Source organism: Ranitomeya imitator, chromosome 7 (assembly GCF_032444005.1).
Source record: "Ranitomeya imitator isolate aRanImi1 chromosome 7, aRanImi1.pri, whole genome shotgun sequence".
NCBI classification, from domain to species: domain Eukaryota; kingdom Metazoa; phylum Chordata; class Amphibia; order Anura; family Dendrobatidae; genus Ranitomeya; species Ranitomeya imitator.
In genome coordinates, this window is record NC_091288.1 from 80561434 (window position 1) to 80580745 (window position 19312).

A 19312-nucleotide genomic window follows, 5' to 3' on the forward strand; every position below is an offset into this window, starting at 1 on the left:
TGTCAGGCTGATGGTTTTCTGCAGTCACAGACAGATGTCAGGCTGGTGGCTCTCTGCAGTCACAGACAGATGTCAGGCTGGTGTTTCTCTGCAGTCAAAGACGGGTGTCAGGCTGTTCTCTGCAGTCAAAGACAGATGTCAGGCTGGTGGCTCTCTGCGGTCACAGACATATCAGGCTGGTGGTTCTCTGCAGTCACAGACAGGTGTCAGGCTGGTGGTTCTCTGCGGTCACAGACAGGTGTCAGGCTGGTGGTTCTCTGCATTCACAGACAGGCGTCAGGCTGGTGGTTCTCTGCAGTCACAGACAGGTGTCAGGCTGATGGTTCTCTGCAGTCACAGACAGGTGTCAGGCTGATGGTTCTCTGCAGTCACAGACAGGTGTCAGGCTGGTGGTTCTCTGCAGTCACAGACAGATGTCAGGCAGGTGGTTCTCTGTGGTCACAGACAGGTCAGGCTGGTGGTTCTCTGTGGTCACAGACAGGTGTTAAGCTGGTGGTTCTCTGTGGTCACAGACAGGTGTCAGGCTGGTGGTTCTCTGCGGTCACAGACAGGTGTCAGGCTGGTGGTTCTCTGCAGTCACAGACGAGTGTCAGGCTGGTGGTTCTCTGTGGTCACAGACGGGTGTCAGGCAGGTGGTTCTCTGTGGTCACAGACAGGTCAGGCTGGTGGTTCTCTGTGGTCACAGACAGGTGTCAGGCTGATGGTTCTCTGCGGTCACAGGCAGGTGTCAGGCTGATGGTTCTCTGCAGTCACAGACAGGTGTCAGGCTGGTGGTTCTCTGCGGTCACAGACAGGTGTCAGGCTGGTGGTTCTCTGCGGTCACAGACAGGTGTCAGGCTGGTGGTTCTCTGCGGTCACAGACAGGTGTCAGGCTGGTGGTTCTCTGCGGTCACAGACAGGTGTCAGGCAGGTGGTTCTCTGCAGTCACAGACAGGTGTCAGGCTGGTGGTTCTCTGCTGTCACAGACAGGTGTCAGGCTGGTGGTTCTCTGCGGTCACACACAGGTGTCAGGCTGGTGGTTCTCTGCGGCCACAGACAGGTGTCAGGCTGATGGTTCTCTGCGGTCACAGACAGGTGTCAGGCAGGTGGTTCTCTGCGGTCACAGACAGGTGTCAGGCTGGTGGTTCTCTGCAGTCACAGACAGGTGTCAGGCTGGTGGTTCTCTGCGGTCACAGACAGGTGTCAGGCTCGTGGTTCTCTGCGGTCACAGACAGGTGTCAGGCTGGTGGTTCTCTGCGGCCACAGACAGGTGTCATGCTGATGGTTCTTTGCGGTCACAGACAGGTGTCAGGCAGGTGGTTCTCTGCGGTCACAGACAGGTGTCAGGCTGGTGGTTCTCTGCGGTCACAGACAGGTGTCAGGCTGGTGGTTCTCTGCGGTCACAGACAGGTGTCAGGCTGGTGGTTCTCTGCAGTCACAGACAGGTGTCAGGCTGATGGTTGTCTGTGGTCACAGACAGGTGTCAGGCTGATGGTTCTCTGCAGTCACAGACAGGTGTCAGGCTGATGGTTCTCTGCAGTCACAGACAGGTGTCAGGCTGGTGGTTCTCTGCGGTCACAGACGGGTGTCAGGCTGATGGTTCTCTGCAGTCACAGACAGGTGTCAGGCTGATGGTTGTCTGCGGTCACAGACAGGTGTCAGGCTGGTGGTTCTGTGCAGTCACAGACAGGTGTCAGGCTGGTGGTTCTGTGCAGTCACAGACAGGTGTCAGGCTGATGGTTCTCTGCAGTCACAGACAGGTGTCAGGCTGGTGGCTCTCTGCTGTCACAGACAGGTGTCAGGCTGATGGTTCTGTGCAGTCACAGACAGGTGTTAAGCTGGTGGTTCTCTGCAGTCACAGACAGGTGTCAGGCTGATGGTTCTCTGCAGTCACAGACAGGTGTTAAGCTGGTGGTTCTCTGCAGTCACAGACAGGTGTCAGGCTGGTGGTTCTCTGCGGTCACAGACGGGTGTCAGGCTGGTGGTTCTGTGCAGTCACAGACAGGTGTCAGGCTGGTGGTTCTCTGCAGTCACAGACAGGTGTCAGGCTGGTGGTTCTCTGCGGTCACAGGTGTCAGGCTCGTGGTTCTCTGCGGTCACAGACAGGTGTCAGGCTGGTGGTTCTCTGCGGCCACAGACAGGTGTCAGGCTGATGGTTCTCTGCAGTCACAGACAGGTGTCAGGCTGGTGGTTCTGTGCAGTCACAGACAGGTGTCAGGCTGGTGGTTCTCTGCAGTCACAGACAGGTGTCAGGCTGGTGGTTCTGTGCAGTCACAGACAGGTGTCAGGCTGGTGGTTCTCTGCAGTCACAGACAGGTGTCAGGCTGGTGGTTCTCTGCAGTCACAGACAGGTGTCAGGCTGGTGGTTCTCTGCGGTCACAGGTGTCAGGCTCGTGGTTCTCTGCGGTCACAGACAGGTGTCAGGCTGGTGGTTCTCTGCGGCCACAGACAGGTGTCAGGCTGATGGTTCTCTGCGGTCACAGACAGGTGTCAGGCAGGTGGTTCTCTGCGGTCACAGACAGGTGTCAGGCTGGTGGTTCTCTGCGGTCACAGACAGGTGTCAGGCTGGTGGTTCTCTGCGGTCACAGACAGGTGTCAGGCTGGTGGTTCTCTGCGTTCACAGACAGGTGTCAGGCTGGTGGTTCTCTGCAGTCACAGACAGGTGTCAGGCTGGTAGTTCTCTGTGGTCACAGACAGGTGTCAGGCTGATGGTTCTCTGCAGTCACAGACAGGTGTCAGGCTGATGGTTCTCTGCAGTCACAGACAGGTGTCAGGCTGGTGGTTCTCTGCGGTCACAGACGGGTGTCAGGCTGATGGTTCTCTGCAGTCACAGACAGGTGTCAGGCTGATGGTTGTCTGCGGTCACAGACAGGTGTCAGGCTGGTGGTTCTGTGCAGTCACAGACAGGTGTCAGGCTGGTGGTTCTGTGCAGTCACAGACAGGTGTCAGGCTGGTGGTTCTGTGCAGTCACAGACAGGTGTCAGGCTGGTGGTTCTCTGCAGTCACAGACAGGTGTCAGGCTGGTGGTTCTCTGCAGTCACAGACAGGTGTCAGGCTGGTGGTTCTCTGCTGTCACAGACAGGTGTCAGGCTGATGGTTCTGTGCAGTCACAGACAGGTGTTAAGCTGGTGGTTCTCTGCAGTCACAGACAGGTGTCAGGCTGATGGTTCTCTGCAGTCACAGACAGGTGTTAAGCTGGTGGTTCTCTGCAGTCACAGACAGGTGTCAGGCTGGTGGTTCTCTGCGGTCACAGACGGATGTCAGGCTGGTGGTTCTGTGCAGTCACAGACAGGTGTCAGGCTGGTGGTTCTCTGCAGTCACAGACAGGTGTCAGGCTGGTGGTTCTCGGCAGTCACAGGCTGGTGGTTCTGTGCGGTCACAGACAGGTGTCAGGCTGATGGTTCTCTGCAGTCACAGACAGGTGTCAGGCTGGTGGTTCTGTGCAGTCACAGACAGGTGTCAGGCTGGTGGTTCTCTGCAGTCACAGACAGGTGTCAGGCTGGTGGTTCTGTGCAGTCACAGACAGGTGTCAGGCTGGTGGTTCTCTGCAGTCACAGACAGGTGTCAGGCTGGTGGCTCTGTGCAGTCACAGACAGGTGTCAGGCTGGTGGTTCTCTGCAGTCACAGACAGGTGTCAGGCTGGTGGTTCTGTGCAGTCACAGACAGGTGTCAGGCTGGTGGTTCTCTGCAGTCACAGACAGGTGTCAGGCTGGTGGTTCTCTGCAGTCACAGACAGGTGTCAGGCTGGTGGTTCTCTGCAGTCACAGACAGGTGTCAGGCTGGTGGTTCTCTGCAGTCACAGACGGGTGTCAGGCTGGTGGTTCTCTGTGGTCACAGTCTCTTCATATAGCACTCAACACTTTGCACACCGTGACTGTAAGTAGGAAGTTCCCTGACCCTGGCCACACCTACAAAGTTACCGATTGGTTTGCATGCGTTGTAGCTACTTTTGTGATTGGTTTAGGAAAAGGGGAGGATTGTTATTGGTGCCTTTTCAGCCTGGTTGTAGCTGTGAACTTTGCTCCTGGCTCAGGTGAAGGCAGAGAACATGGCAGCGACTCGGCGGCTGGCCCAGACAGTGGCCGTGATCACCATCAACCACCCTCCTGTTAATGCATTGAGGTAACTGCTGGAACTACATCTCCCAGCATGCATCGGCGGTCCTGTGGCTTTAATGCGGCTATAGTTGAGCAATATATTATCCAGTGCAGCCATGACTTGCTTGTGATTGTAGTGCCACAACAGCAGGGAAGCTGCTGGATTTGTGACAAGCTATGTGAGCTGAAAGACTAGGCTGTAGTCAGTGCTAAGCCTGCTGGGAGTTGTAGTGTGTTAATAGCTGCAGGCTGCTGATCACAAGTAAAGGGAAGAAATGCTATCAGCTGTATACAGGTTACATGACTTGTGCTAAACTGTCAGTGCAGAGCCTCGTGACTGGATGGTTTGAGTGATCGCTCTTCTAACATTTGTACATGCAGTTTCCCAATCTCCCAGAGTGGGCATATCCGTGTATGATTGGTAGGTATCTGACCTGTGGGACCCCACTGATCCTGATAATGAAGGGGGCGCTACAGTCTCTTCTAACTTTCCCCCCAACTATGGCGCTCCCTGACAATCAGCTGTGCTGTACTGCAGCCCTATGCCTATGGGGCAATCAATGGGTGCGCCTGTAGCCGACATTCGGGGTGCTGCTATAGAAGCACGTCCTGCATGGGGTGACATATGCATATCCCCATCCTATGGATGCAGTACGTACATACATTTGTATGAATCCTCAGTGGTAGAAGCTGACGCTACCGTATCTACCACTGTGCCACTAACGGATAGCGACACCTCCACACCAGAACCTACAGTATGTGTGGAACCTTCTTTTGCAGCACCTGTGTAAAGATCCCTGTATGCATCTCTCCTTGAGGGGATACACCATATCATATTGTATGAAATACTACACAGGAATAATAACTCTCTTTGACCTAAGATGCTTCGTTAAATGGCGACTATGTGATCAAGGCTATTAACTGGCCGAAACGTCATTTTGCCTGTCGCTTCAGCAATCAATATTAATAAATTCTCACTTGAAGCATAATTTTCAACTCGTATGTGTGCAGTGATTTTTTTTTTTTTTTTTAACTAAAAATAGAAGTTCTCAGCTGCCCCCAAAAAGGCGCATCCCTGGAGGTGGCAAGTGGGGTTCATATTTGTGGGGTTGATGTCACCTATGTATTGTCAGGTGACATCAAGCCCACGGATTAGTAATGGAGAGGCTTCTATAAGACACCAATCCATTACTAATACTATAGTTATATTGTAAATAAACACACAGCCAGAATAAAGTCCTTTTATTTAAATGAAAAAAACATACTGTATTTTCTGGCGTATAAGACTACTTTTTAACCCTTAAATCTTCTCAAAAGTCAGGTATCGTCTTATACGCCAGGTGTCGTCTTATAGGGCAGGTGCGGAGTAATCTGCGGTCGCCGCATATTGTGGGGGGAGCGACCTCAATGACGAGGTGAGGGGGCACCTCACCGGGAAGGTGTAAGTGAAGCAGAGGCAGAGAAGGAAATAATAGGATACAAGGGCGAGCCAGATGAGTGAAAGAGGAGTGTTTTTCTAGGCACAGCACCGCTCTCTCTCTCTTATTTGCATACCCCTGGCATCCCAGACGCTGACAGTTTGCTTCACTTACACCTTCCTGGTGAGGCGCTCCCTCACCTCGTCATCCCGGCATATAAGACAACCCCCGACTTTTGAGAAGATTTTATATTTTAACTGGAAACGTTGGGGGTCGTCTTATACGCCTGAAAATACGGTCCTTTTTTAATTTAAAAATAACAAACACAGTTATACCCACGTAACACCCATTTTATTGAAGCCATTGTCCAATAAAAAACAACCATATCCATCACCTGTCAGTCGTTCTGCCCCACTCTGTAATCCTTGTCTGCGATAAATAGTTTTCAACCTGGACGGTGCCAAGATGCAACCATCCAGGCTGAGAACCACTGATGAATGAGCTGCTGCGAGCGCAGCTTCAGGCCATGTTCACACAGTGCGTTTTTTACTGCGGAACCGCAGCGGTATTGCCGCTGCGGTTCCGCAGCAGTTTTCCATGCAGGGTACATAACAATGTAACCCTATGGAAAACAGTCACTACTGTGCACATGGTCCGTAATTTCGTTTAAAAAGCCGCGCAGAATAGCTGCGGCAAAAAAGAAGGAGCATGTCACTTCTTTTTCCTGAACCGCAGCGGTTCTGCACCCATAGACCTCCATTGTGAGGTCAAAATCGCAGTAAAACCCGCAGATCAAAAATATATCTGCGGGTTTTACTGCGATTTGATGTGCAGAACCGCTGCAGCAGGAAGTGCGGGGGAGCGGGCGGAAGTGCGTGGGCGGAGTGTGGCTGCCCCCCCGTGCTCCGATCCCGCCCCCCCGTGCTCCGATGCCCCCCCCCAGTGCTCCAATGCCCCCCCCCGTGCCCTAATCTCCCCCCCTTATACTTACCCGGCGTCCCGGTGTCCGTCCGGCCGTCTTCTCCCTGGGCGCCACCATCTTGCAAAATGGCGGGCGCATGCGCAGTGCGCCCGCCGAATCTGCCGGCCGGCAGATTCGCTCCAAAGTGCATTTTGATCACTGAGATAGGTTATATCTCAGTGATCAAAATAAAAAAATAGTTAATGACACCCCCCCACTTTGTCACCCCCATTGGTAGGGACAATAAAAAAATTAAGAATTTTTTTTTTTTTTTTTCACTAAGGTTAGAATAGGGGTAGGGTTAGGGGTAGGGTTAGGGTTAGGGGTAGGGTTAGGGTATTTTCAGCCATTTTAGCCCTAAAAAGCTTCCTAGGAAACACAGTCTCTGCATAGAAAACTGCATAAAAAAAGGATCAAAAAACGCATCAAAAAAGGACAAAAAAAGGACCAAAAAAAGGACCTGCGTTTTCTGCCAAGAGCTGCAGTTTTTTAAAAAAACTGTCCTGAAAAAAAAAGGATGGAAATCCTGAACGTGTGAACATACCCTCAGTGACCGGCAGTGACGTCATCGTGGTTACTGCTGGTCGCTGAGGCTGCGTTCCCAGCCAGGACTTCAATGAGCTCTGTGCTGCACCGTAAGATGTTTTTTTCACAGTCCTAGTTGTGATCTCATTTAGCACAGCAAATGTCGCACAGACGGATTATGGCGTGGGACACTCTGGACTCTTTCAACTTCAGACAGGTGAGGGATATTGTTTTTTATTTTATTCTTAATTTTACACTTGAATATAACACTCGACATTGTCCCCCGCTCACGCTGATCGCAGGCAGAGCTGGGGACAACGATGTGAGCTGTCTTGAGCACCCGGCGTCTGACAACAGAGTGAACTGTGCCAGCTTATCTCAGGCGCCAGTATTTGTGATACTGATACGGCACATGGTTGCCACATGTATAAAATACACGGACACTGATATCTCCAGTACTGGAAATATCAGGACGTGTGAAAGAGCCCTAAAACAAACTGCCTTAAGGCACGAGCATATCATTAACACAAAACTAAAAATAAAGATTAAGAAACAGCCACAAGACAGATTTCATCACCAGGTATCATTGTAATCAGTATAATGGCGCTGACCTGACACTGCCTGTAGGTTACTGTGCACAGTCCTGCTGACAGGTTCCCTTTAATACACTGAAATCCTTAATTTGTCTTTCCTCTTGTTTCTTTTCTTTCTCAGCTCTTCTGTTCGTCATGCAATAGTGAAGGAGTTTGGAGAAGCCAGTAAAGACCCGTCGGTGAAGGCCATTGTGCTGTCAGGGGCCAATGGAAAGTTCAGTGCCGGTATGCTTTATTGTTATAGGATTACTTTTTATTGGCTAGCGAGCATGAAGATGCCGGAAACCTGCCATCAGCGAAATAACGCTGGATCCAAGGCCACCATTTATAGATATAGAGATGCTGAGTGTAGCGTGAGCCGTGGCATTAGTGCTTTAGGGTAAATGCAGACATGGTGTACGTGCGGCAGATTTGTGTGCCTGAAATCCACATTGGAATACAGTAGTAGGTAAGTTGATATGTCAGAAATGCTCTTTGTACAAATTTTCTCTGATTTACATTTTTTAAAATCTGCATCTCACTAATAATAATAATAGTTTTCATTATGGATTTCATTATTTTGTAATGTATAGTTACCTTATACATATAACATGTATAGTTAATCAGTGGCAAATTTTCAACAAAAGCCCCATATGACACATGCTGTTTATCTGCAGATACACTGCATGGAATCCGCCATGTGTGCAGGTAACCTTACAATGTCAGAGCCGTGTTGTCTAAATATCATCCTCTACTTAGAGGCTTCCAAATGCGCAGTCATCACTGCCTTAAAGGGATCATCCCATCTTAGCAAATTCTCACCTATTCTCAGGGTCGCTGAAGTGCGCTCACAAGGACCTCTGTTATGTCCCATGAATGAGACATTTTACAGACTGTCCTGTACATTTTACATGCTGTATTGCAGTTTCTCATATTGTTTATTGTTGCTATGTGTTCCTGTGTTTTGCATAGCTCAAATCCTCCCTTTAAATGAAGTTTGTCCCATCTGTCTCCCTCTGGGGTGGCATGTTACTTCCTTCTTCTCCCTGTGTCTTAGTCTCCCTCTTGGCTTCATTAGAGGCACATGTGCTTTCAGTTTGTCTGAAGAAAGTCTTTTTTACCTGCTACTGTTTGTATGCATTTAACAAGAATTCTTAAAGAAATCAAAGTCTCTTCTGGATTCTTCATAACATGTGTGCCGGCAGCTGAGTTAAGCTATCTGCGAACGTCGCCAATTGTAAGTAGGGTGAAGAGATTCAGCATCTCACAGAGCCATATTTGCAGCCACAGGCCCTGAGGACAGAATAACCTCCACAAATCAAATATGTCCAGCAGTCCATTAATGAATTTACGAAAAACTCATGGAAATCTGTCCATTATACTCCGGTATTACTGAAGAAAAATGCTAATACAAGTATATGGGTCTGTAAAAAACCTTTACAGCACATGGGTAGCATCAGTGTCTTGTATGTATTCAGTAAAATAAAGAACTTGGCACTCAACTTAGTATGTTATTGCAAAAGGATTTTTTTATTATTTTTGCAGTCTGTATGTATTCAACATTGCAAAATACAGGAGAAGCGTTGTCATTTATTTCTTTATTTATCCATCTGTGAAATATACTGATGATGGTAAAAAGGAACACACGGACCGTACACTGATCCAAAACACTAACACCTGTGTCATGCCGCTGCTGCCGCCGCCTCTCCCCACTGCAGCTCGCCGGGTGCGCGCGCGCGTCGCATTCAGCTCTGCGCGTGCGCACATCTGATTCCTCTGTTGTCTTTCCTGTCCTCTCTGTCATCCTGGAGGACTGTAACCCGGAAGTAGCTCCCATGCTGCTATGTAAACTGCTTCCTGCTGCTCCTCTGTGCCTGATGTTCATTTGTGTTTACAAGTGCTTCTGGTCGCCTGTGGTCTCTGTGCGTTCCTAGCTCTCTGATCTTGGGTCTCCTCCTCTCTCTGCAGTGCCTGCCTGTTTCCTGTGTTCCTGCCGTGTTCCTTTTCCTCTGCGGTACCTGCCCGGCTCCTATATCCTTTCCTTGCTCCCGTCAGCCTCAGTGTCTCCATATTGTCCTGCCAGCCTCCGTATCTCCGTAGCGTTCCCATCTTCTCCCTCGTCTCAGTAGTTCCTTTCTGTTCCCTCTGTCCCTTTTTGCCTACAGTCAGGGCCGTATTTGCCACTAGGCACGCGAGGGCACGTGCCTAGGGCGGCGACATTGCGGGGGGCGGCACCTGAGCAAGGTGTTTTTTTTTTTTTTTTTTAATAAGTCCCGGGTCAAAAACGCGACCGACGGCCCCGCCTCCGAGTCCCCCCCCACCTCCAAGTCTCAGAGTCCCCTCCCCGCCTCTGAGTCCCACCCACCCTCCTTGAAGACGATACTCACCTGCTCCAGCGATGCCTGGTCTCAGTGTCTGTAGCGCGTCCTGAGTGAGCGGTCATGTGGTACCGCTAATTAAGGTCATGAATATGCGCATATTCATGACCTTAATTAGCGGTACCACATTACCGCTCAGGAAGAAGGCGCTGCGGCGGGACAGAGCTGGAGCCGGAGGGATGTCGGCGCGGCGTGTGGGACAGGCAGCTGACAGGTGAGTATGAGGGGGGGGATGGTAAGCCACCCGCGCCATGCAAGATGGCCCGGGAGAAGGGGAGGGGGTGGAGAGATGAGCCATGCAGACAGAGGGATAGGGAGGGGGGGGGAATTATGAGCCATCAGCCATGCATAGGGAGGGGGGGGGATTATGAGCCATCAGCCATGCATAGGGAGGGAGGGGGGGGAATTATGAGCCATCAGCCATGCATAGGGAGGGAGGGGGGGGAATTATGAGCCATCAGCCATGCATACAGGGGGGGGGGAATTATGAGCCATCAGCCATGCATAGGGAGGGGGGGGGGATTATGAGCCATCAGCCATGCATAGGGAGGGAGGGGGGGGAATTATGAGCCATCAGCCATGCATAGGGAGGGAGGGGGGGGAATTATGAGCCATCAGCCATGCATACAGGGGGGGGGGAATTATGAGCCATCAGCCATGCATAGGGAGGGGGGGGGGGAATTATGAGCCATCAGCCATGCATAGGGAGGGAGGGGGGGAATTATGAGCCATCAGCCATGCATAGGGAGGGAGGGGGGGGGGAATTATGAGCCATCAGCCATGCGCAGGGAGGGGGGGGGAATTATGAGCCATCAGCCATGCATAGGGAGGGGGGGGGAAATTATGAGCCATCAGCCATGCATACAGGGGGAGGGGATTATGAGCCATCAGCCATGCATACAGGGGGGGGGGAATTATGAGCCATCAGCCATGCATACGGGGGGGGGGGGGATTATGAGCCATCAGCCATGCATACAGGGGGGGGGGGATTATGAGCCATCAGCCATGCATACGGGGGGGGGATTATGAGCCATCAGCCATGCATACGGGGGGGGGGGGGAGGAATTATGACCCATCAGCCATGCATACAGGGGGGGGGAATTATGAGCCATCAGCCATGCATACGGGGGGGGGAATTATGAGCCATCAGCCATGCAAACGGGGGGGGGGGGGGAATTATGAGCCATGCATACAGGAGGAGGGGGGGGGGGGGGATATGAGCCGTGGCCATTATACAATATGGAGCATCATGTGAGGTCATTATACAGTATTGAGCATCATGTGAGGTCATTATACAGTATGGAGCATCATGTGCGGTCATTATACAGTATGGAGCATCATGTGTGGTCATTATACAGTATGGAGCATCATGTGAGGTCATTATACAGTATTGAGCATCATGTGAGGTCATTATACAGTATTGAGCATCATGTGTGGTCATTATACAGTATGGAGCATCATGTGCGGTCATTATACATTATGGAGCATCATGTGCGGTCATTATACAGTATGGAGCATCATGTGAGGTCATTATACAGTATGGAGCATCATGTGAGGTCATTATACAGTATGGAGCATCATGTGAGGTCATTATACAGTATGGAGCATCATGTGAGGTCATTATACAGTATGGAGCATCATGTGCGGTCATTATACAGTATGGAGCATCATGTGCGGTCATTATACAATATGGAGCATCATGTGCGGTCATTATACAATATTGAGCATCATGTGAGGTCATTATACAGTATGGAGCATCATGTGCGGTCATTATACAGTATGGAGCATCATTTGCGGTCATTATACAGTATTCAGCATCATGTGAGGTCATTATACAGTATGGAGCATCATGTGCGGTCATTATACAGTATTGAGCATCATGTGAGGTCATTATACAGTATGGAGCATCATGTGTGACCATTATACAGTATGGAGCATCATGTATGGCCATTATACAGTATGGAGCATCATGTGCGGTCATTATACAGTATGGAGCATCATGTGTGACCATTATACAGTATGGAGCATTGTGTGGCCATATTATTTTTTGGGTTTTAATTATTGTATATGAAACAGTGTGATCAGCAGTGCTAAATGGGTGTGGTTGGGACTTGGATATGGGTGTGATTAGTTGTGAAATGGGTGTGGTCAGAGGCATGGCCTAAAATTTGCCGCGGCGCACTACGTGCGCCGCAACCTTTACACCTTTTTCCCTTCTTCAAAAGTTGGGAGGTATGGTACCGTATTTGCCAGATCACAGCAAGTGCTGCAAATCCCATAGGGAATGAATGAAACCAAACGCAGTGTTGCTGTAAGTGATCAGTTACGTGGCAGATGCAGAAAAACTGCCCGATCTGCTGCAAAAGGCAACTTTCACAACAGCGATTCTTGCCAAAGTCACTGCGGATAGTGTCATACTCACCAATGGGGGAGGCAGCACTAATAAGAGTGCCTAGGGCAGCAGAAACTCTAAATACGGCCCTGCCTACAGTGTACCCGTCTATCTTAGTCGATCCTCCAGCTTCCGTGGCGATAGTCCCTCACGGGCCTGCCCCTAACTCTCCCTGTATAGGGGGCGGTCCACCTGGTCAGTTCGTCCGAGAGGGGTTCGTCGTCACGGTCCTGTGGGTCCACTCTCCCTTTTCCCTGTTTGAATCAACACGCTCAAATAGGACTCCACTCGGGTGACATCCGAGTGCAGCCAGATTCTTACAGCATCACAACCGGTACCATTTTTGCATGTGCGTGTTTAAACACTAGCGTGTGAATGAGACCCTGTATCTGCTTAGAACTATCAAGACCCTGATTTGTTTTTTTCTATTTTTTTGCTTTTTAATTATCGTTCGTTTTTGTTTTAGGTGCTGACATCCGTGAATTTGCCACCTCGGCACTAAAAATTGTCTCCTTGGAAGATATCAATGCAACAATTGAAGCTAGCCGGAAACCGGTAGTGGCTGCAATTGATGGAGTTGCCCTTGGTGGAGGGCTTGAGCTAGCCTTGGCTTGTCACTATAGAGTGGCCAGTGCACAGGTAACGGTATAACTACGTGCCTCTTTATATGCGAATCTGTGATTTGAGGGAACTACACCGTGCGTTTGTGGTCACTGTCGGACGCATACAGTCATGGGGTATACACCCCATAGTGGCCACAGTCTGGATGGATTACTGGGCATCCATCTACTATAAGGACCCATTGCAAAAAAAAAAAAAAAAAAGGACATTACACAATATTAATGTTTTATGACTTTAACTATAAAAAACAGCAGTCTGCTTTGCTTTTCTATACAATAAAATAACCAGTATGGACACACAGTTGACAAATGAGTACACTTCTGGCCTCCGTCTGGTAAATGAGAGGCTTATGTGAACGTTAAAGTATAAACTGGAAGTTTTTAAAGGCATATACTTTTTGCTAAGCGCTTGAATACTGTATGCACATAGCCTTATTGCTCCACATTGTAGATATAGGAAGCTCGCCAACAAGGATACATTTTATATCTATATTTGCACATTGTCTCTTCAGAGAGGAAGAGGATTACAACTCTAGCGCCACCTATTGGAAGCAGCAATCCTACAAGTCAATATCCACCCTATAACAAGCCTTGCAATATGATTTGGGGTAAAAGCCAAACCAGAATCCCAATTTCCAGACCCGGTGTTTCGGGCTCTTGCCCCTCATCAGTGCAAAGTATGCAATCTAATTTGGCTAGATGAGAGGCTAAGACTGAGATCTAAGAGGTAACGTTTCTCCTTGTGGAGAGTGACCAGACAGGTCCGGCATGTCAGAGTAAGGAGACTTAAATGCCTTGCCTGCTCCTCTGGGAAATGAAATCTGCAGAGAGAATGAGGACTAGAACTGTAGAGCCTCCTATTTTTAAATCTAGACATTTGTAGATAACATTAACTAGCTACAGAGTGAAATTGCATCGTGAGTCTTTTTTCATGGCCTTATTTTTAAAGGGGAACTATGGAGAAATAATAATAAACAAAAATGTTTCCATGGAAATGCCTTCATTAAACTATAAAGCGGACATCCATTGTGCTGTTTCTAATCCTGATAGTGTCTGCTGTTCACTGTGACGCTGGTTTTGCTGCGCTCTGCTCCTCCTCTCACTGGGGGGCTTTACATCACGGAACGGGGGTCAGGCCGTCTCCTGACTTCTAGTATTAGCCAACCCCCTGATCACATCTTTTATTGCAGTCTGAGATTAGGGGACCCGGCCGGCCCCTTCTATGCTACAGGCCCTGTGTATTCTGGCCTTGCTTTGTGTGCCCGAACACCCTCTTGCCCCCTTCCTCTCAGGATCTGTTCCTGCTCATTCACTCCTTCAGATTCACGGGTGGCTGCTAGCCTGAGAAAAACCTCAGAATCTCTGGTGCAGAATCTTTCAGACTCCCTCCCTGCTCCCCCTGCTGCCACAGAGGAATACACCAGACCTGTAATTTGGCAGATCCTGTGTATTACCACCTCTTGATCTCAGACTGCATGGAAGGAGATGTGATCATTGAGGGTGGCTATTACTAGAAGACCGGAGCAGGCCACGTCCCCTAATCTGTGGTGCAATGTCCCCCAAGAAAGGGCGAGCACTAAGGAGCAAAACCAGCTTCACAGGCAATAGCAGATACTATGATAAATAAAAATGGAAATACGTAACATATAGCTTTCAACAACGATGATGAGGAGCTGAAAAGTTCATACAGGATCTGAATCAAAGAATCAAGATTCACTGAGCAGAGTAGCTGTGAATCCAACACTGAAGTGCAATAAATGACTAGAACCTTCTGCATGTATCTGTGTTTGCTACCACTTCTCTTGCACCCTTCTCCATATACTGTAATAACAGCAGTAACCTGACTCCTCAATGAGCCGGCATTCCATCTTTGAGTAACACACGTTTGAGTTGTTTTTTTCAGAATGAATAATTAGTGCAGAAGGGGAAGAAGTGTCTCACAAGTGGAGAAAGGAAAATATTTCTGTGATAAGATATATTGTAACGTTTTTGTATATTTGCATTTACTATTAATTTATGCAAAGTTTGTCGAAGTGGCAATGATCTTTAATAGATTATATTGAATTTATGGCAAAGGATCGAATAGACACATTTTGGCAGAATCCTCCATCAATCATAGCCTGTCGCACCTCCAACAAAGATTCCTGTTGAATGATGTGACCGTTATTTTCTACATGTACACCATTTTTTTTACCCTACTTTTGTTTTTCGTTCAGCCTTCAAACTTACTTGTTGTTGTTTTAATAAAAAAAATAAAAATTGTCTAGCAATTGGGTCATAAAACTCAAAATCACATAAAATAATGCGAATCAATAAGGAATCTTTCATTGCAGTTTTGTAGGTAAATATCTTGACACTGTATAAATGAGAGAAAATAATAATATTGCATATAACTGTGCGTCTTGAATGTCATTATGCTGTTTTTGATTACAGTCCCGGGTGGGTCTTCCCGAAGTTCTAATTGGCATTCTGCCAGCAGCCGGAGGAACACAACGCCTACCCCGGTTAATTGGTGTTCCGTCAGCTCTAGATGTGATTGTACGAGGTGATTATTTTTTATTTATGCATAAAATAGAAATAAAAAATCTATGTTAGCGCAATTCTATCCACATTTTCAGCTTGTACTATCACATCATGGAATGAGCTCAGGAGCTGAGCATTGCAGTGCGGGTACCTAGCTCTCATCACATCAGTTTTACTCATTAAATGCAGTTGTCAGGGGTCACTGTCACATTTAAGTCTTCAACATGGCGGCTGTCACTTGTGACAGCTACGGGCAACTTTTTCAATGAGATTACGGGGTTCCAGTTGGTTTAAATAGAAGCTTAGGAAGTTCTGAGGACCCCCTCTCCCCTCTGGTATACCATGTGAGATCTGCGGTGAAGACCATCCTGTGGCATGGCTTCATAGGAGATTATCAATTTGACAATGCACTGCAATACTACGGTATTGCTGTTTATTACATAGGTGGTCAAGAGATCACAGGTTCAAGTCCCCTTAAAGGGCTCATTTAAAATGATTAAAAATACTGTAAAAAATATAGAAAAGCTACTTATAAAAGTTTGAATTGTCTTCCTTTTTCCTAAAGTATAAGTAAATACAAAATAACATATTTGGTATTTCTGCGTAATCAGCTTAATTAATAATTTATAAAAGTATTTGTCCCATATGGCGAACGCTAAAACTGTGGAAAGAAAAAAAAAAAAAATTAACAGTATGGCGTCTCGATCAACGCAATTTTCACCAAAAAATGCAATAACAAGGAATCAAAAGAATGTATACACTTAAAAAATGGTATCAATAAAGATGTCAGATTGATGTCCAAATTACAGGCCCTATTTAAATTATTTTTCATTTTGACCACATGAATAATAAAAAAAAAATAAAAATAAAACATGCAAATTTGGTATGTCCCTAATTGTACTGACCTATAAAATCATGTTGCTAGGTAACTGTTACCGCACAATGCCGTAAAAATAAAAACCCCAAAAATAATTGCAACAACTTGCAAATATTCTACCCTAATACGCCTGTGTCATCCGAAAAAGTTATAGCTGTCATGGGTTACTGCAACAGAGAGGAGCCAGAAGACCACAGCGTCTGATTGCTCCTACTCCTGCGCTAAAAAGAAGCCCTTCACCTTCTTTTTAAACAGTGTTAATTTCTTTTGGCAGGAGAAGGGTCAGCCATCTTGGGAGCTCTGGGAGTCTGAACTCTCAGTAGAGCTCGATTAGCCACTGCTGTCCCCTATGTCATCTGGGTCCTGACTGAAACACATCCCCAGAGCAAGCTTATGCTGCATGGATTGGAAGAGAGGTGGTTTTGTGGTTATATGAGAAGAAGTTTGGAGGAGTTATCTGTGACTGTTGCATGGGTTTGTAAGTGTGATAATTCCATTCCCTCCTCTAATTTTGGTTTATTCCCCTACCTTCACACCCTGGTGCATTCGTCTGTTATATGTGAGTGAACATTTGTATGTGTCATGCCGTTGCTGCTGCCGCCGCCTCTCCCCACTGCAGCTCGCCGGGTGCGCGCGCGTCGCATTCAGCTCTGGGCGTGCGCACATCTGATTCCTCTGTTGGCTGCTCTTTCCTGTCCTCTCCGTCATCCTGGAGGACTGTAACCCGGAAGTAGCTCCCAAGCTGCTATGTAAACTGCTTCCTGCTGCTCCTCTGTGCCTGATGTTCATTTGTGTTTACAAGTGCTTCTGGTCACCTGTGGTCTCTGTGCATTCCTAGCTCTCTGACCTTGGGTCTCCTCCGCCCTCTGCAGTGCCTGCCTGTTTCCTGTGTTCCTGCCATGTTCCTTCAGTTCCTTTTCCTCTGCGGTACCTGCCCGGCTCCTATATCCTTTCCTTGCTCCCGTCAGCCTCAGTGTCTCCATATTGTCCTGCCAGCCTCCGTATCTCCGTAGCGTTCCCATCTTCTCCCTCGTCTCAGTAGTTCCTTTCTGTTCCCTCTTTCCCTTTGTGCCTACTGTGTACCCATCTGATCTCAGTCGACCCTCCAGCTTCCTGTTGTGAATTCTGTTGTCGAGCTCCCTCCTGTGGTCGTGAATGGTACTTCGGCGAGTTCTGTCTATGGACTCCCTCTGGTGGCTGTGAGTGGAGCTGCTGCTTCTGAGGTTCCTTACACAGGTGACGTGGTTTATCCTTTGGTTGGCTGCTCTATTTAACTCCACTCAGATCGTTACTCCATCTCCATGCCAGCTGTCAATGTTCCTGCATTGGTTCAGTTCGCTCTTGGATCTTTCTGGTGACCTGTCTATTCCAGCAGAAGCTAAGTTCCTGCTAGTTATTATTTGTTCATTGTTTCCTTGTCCAGCTGGTTATCATGATTTTGTCTTGCTAGCTGGAAGCTCTGGGATGCAGAGTGGCATCTCCGCACCGTTAGTCGGTGCGGAGGTCTTTTTGCACACTCTGTGTGGTCTTTTGTAGTTTTTTGTGCTGACCGCAAAGATACCTTTCCTATCCTCTGTCTGTTTAGTAAGTCTGGCCTCCCTTTGCTGAAATCTGTTTCATTTCTATGTTTGTGACTTCATCTTAACTCAGTCAATATATGTGGGGGGCTTCCTTTACCTTTGGGGAATTTCTCTGAGGCAAGGTTGGCTTTATTTTCTATCTCTAGGGCTAGCTAGCTTTTAGGCTGTGAAGAGGCGTCTAGGGAGAGTCAGGAATGCTCCACGGCTATTTCTAGTGTGTGTGATAGGATTAGGGGTTGCGGTCAGCAGAGCTCCCACATCCCGGAGCTTGTCTTGTGTCAGTTAACTATCAGGTCGTGCCGGGTGCTCCTAACCACCAGGTCATAACAGCTTCCGTGGCGATAGTCCCTCACGGGCCTGCCCCTAACTCTCCCTATATAGGGGGCGGTCCACCTGGTCAGCTCGTCCGAGAGGGGTTCGTCGTCACGGTCCAGTGGGTTCACTCTCCGTTTTTCCCTGTTTGAATCTACACGCTCTAATAGGACTGCACTCGGGTGACATCCGAGTGCAGCCAAATTCTTACAGCGTCACAGTATGCCTGTTATTTTCAGTTACCCTTGTTTGTGTTGCCTTGTTCATCGTGTTGGTGTACTGTGGTGCACAGTGGCACCCCTCTCCCCTGGGTGGGGGAAGAGAACAGACAGAGGGCTGATTCAGGAGATAAGGCATTGGTGAAGGTCCCGTCTTCTTCACCTTCAGAAGTATCCCGAGAAATAGGGCAAGCTAGGGTGCCCCCTAGTATTCGAGACAGGGAAGGAAACCCTGGTCACCCGACAGCTGTGTCGTGACAATAACTATTGGAAGAAGGAGGGAGAAACTAAAGCGCAAAAATAGGAAATGACCCCGGTCTTACACTACTATGACAATCACTTCATAAATACTACTGTATATTCCCCAATGTAAAATAAAAAAATACTTGTCTACTGCAGCAATCTCATTCAAAGGGTCTTCTTGGTCTCCCAAGGTGTTGTGATAGGCAATTCAGTATCACAATGGACAATAGCGGTCAGAGCACACACAGTGATCTGACAATAACCCAAAATAATAGAACGAGCTCTGAGACGTGGGAACTCTGCAGACCGCAATCCCTAATCCTCTCCAAACAACACTAGAGGCAGCCGTGGATTGCGCCTAACTCTGCCTATGCAACTCGGCACAGCCTGAGAAACTAACTAGCCAGAAGATAGAAAATAAGCCTACCTTGCCTCAGAGAAATACCCCAAAGGAAAAGGCAGCCCCCCACATATAATGACTGTGAGTTAAGATGAAAAGACAAACGTAGGGATGAAATAGATTCAGCAAAGTGAGGCCCGACTTTCTTAACAGAGCGAGGATAGGAAAGATAACTTTGCGGTCTACACAAAACCCTAAAGAAAACCACGCAAAGGGG

At 48.3% G+C, this 19312-nt stretch overlaps 1 protein-coding gene across 1 annotated transcript in view; it reads left to right on the plus strand.

Moving 5' to 3' along the window:
- The first annotated feature begins 3966 nt into the window (after positions 1-3966).
- The window catches only part of EHHADH (enoyl-CoA hydratase and 3-hydroxyacyl CoA dehydrogenase), a 97579-nt gene continuing 82233 nt past the window's right edge, over positions 3967-19312 (plus strand). Inside the window, exons 1-4 of the mRNA XM_069733553.1 lie at positions 3967-4101; positions 7695-7798; positions 12789-12961; positions 15376-15487. Coding sequence (XP_069589654.1) covers positions 4028-4101; positions 7695-7798; positions 12789-12961; positions 15376-15487 — 463 coding nt within the window. The 5' untranslated portion in view covers positions 3967-4027. The remainder of the gene's footprint in view (positions 4102-7694; positions 7799-12788; positions 12962-15375; positions 15488-19312) is intronic.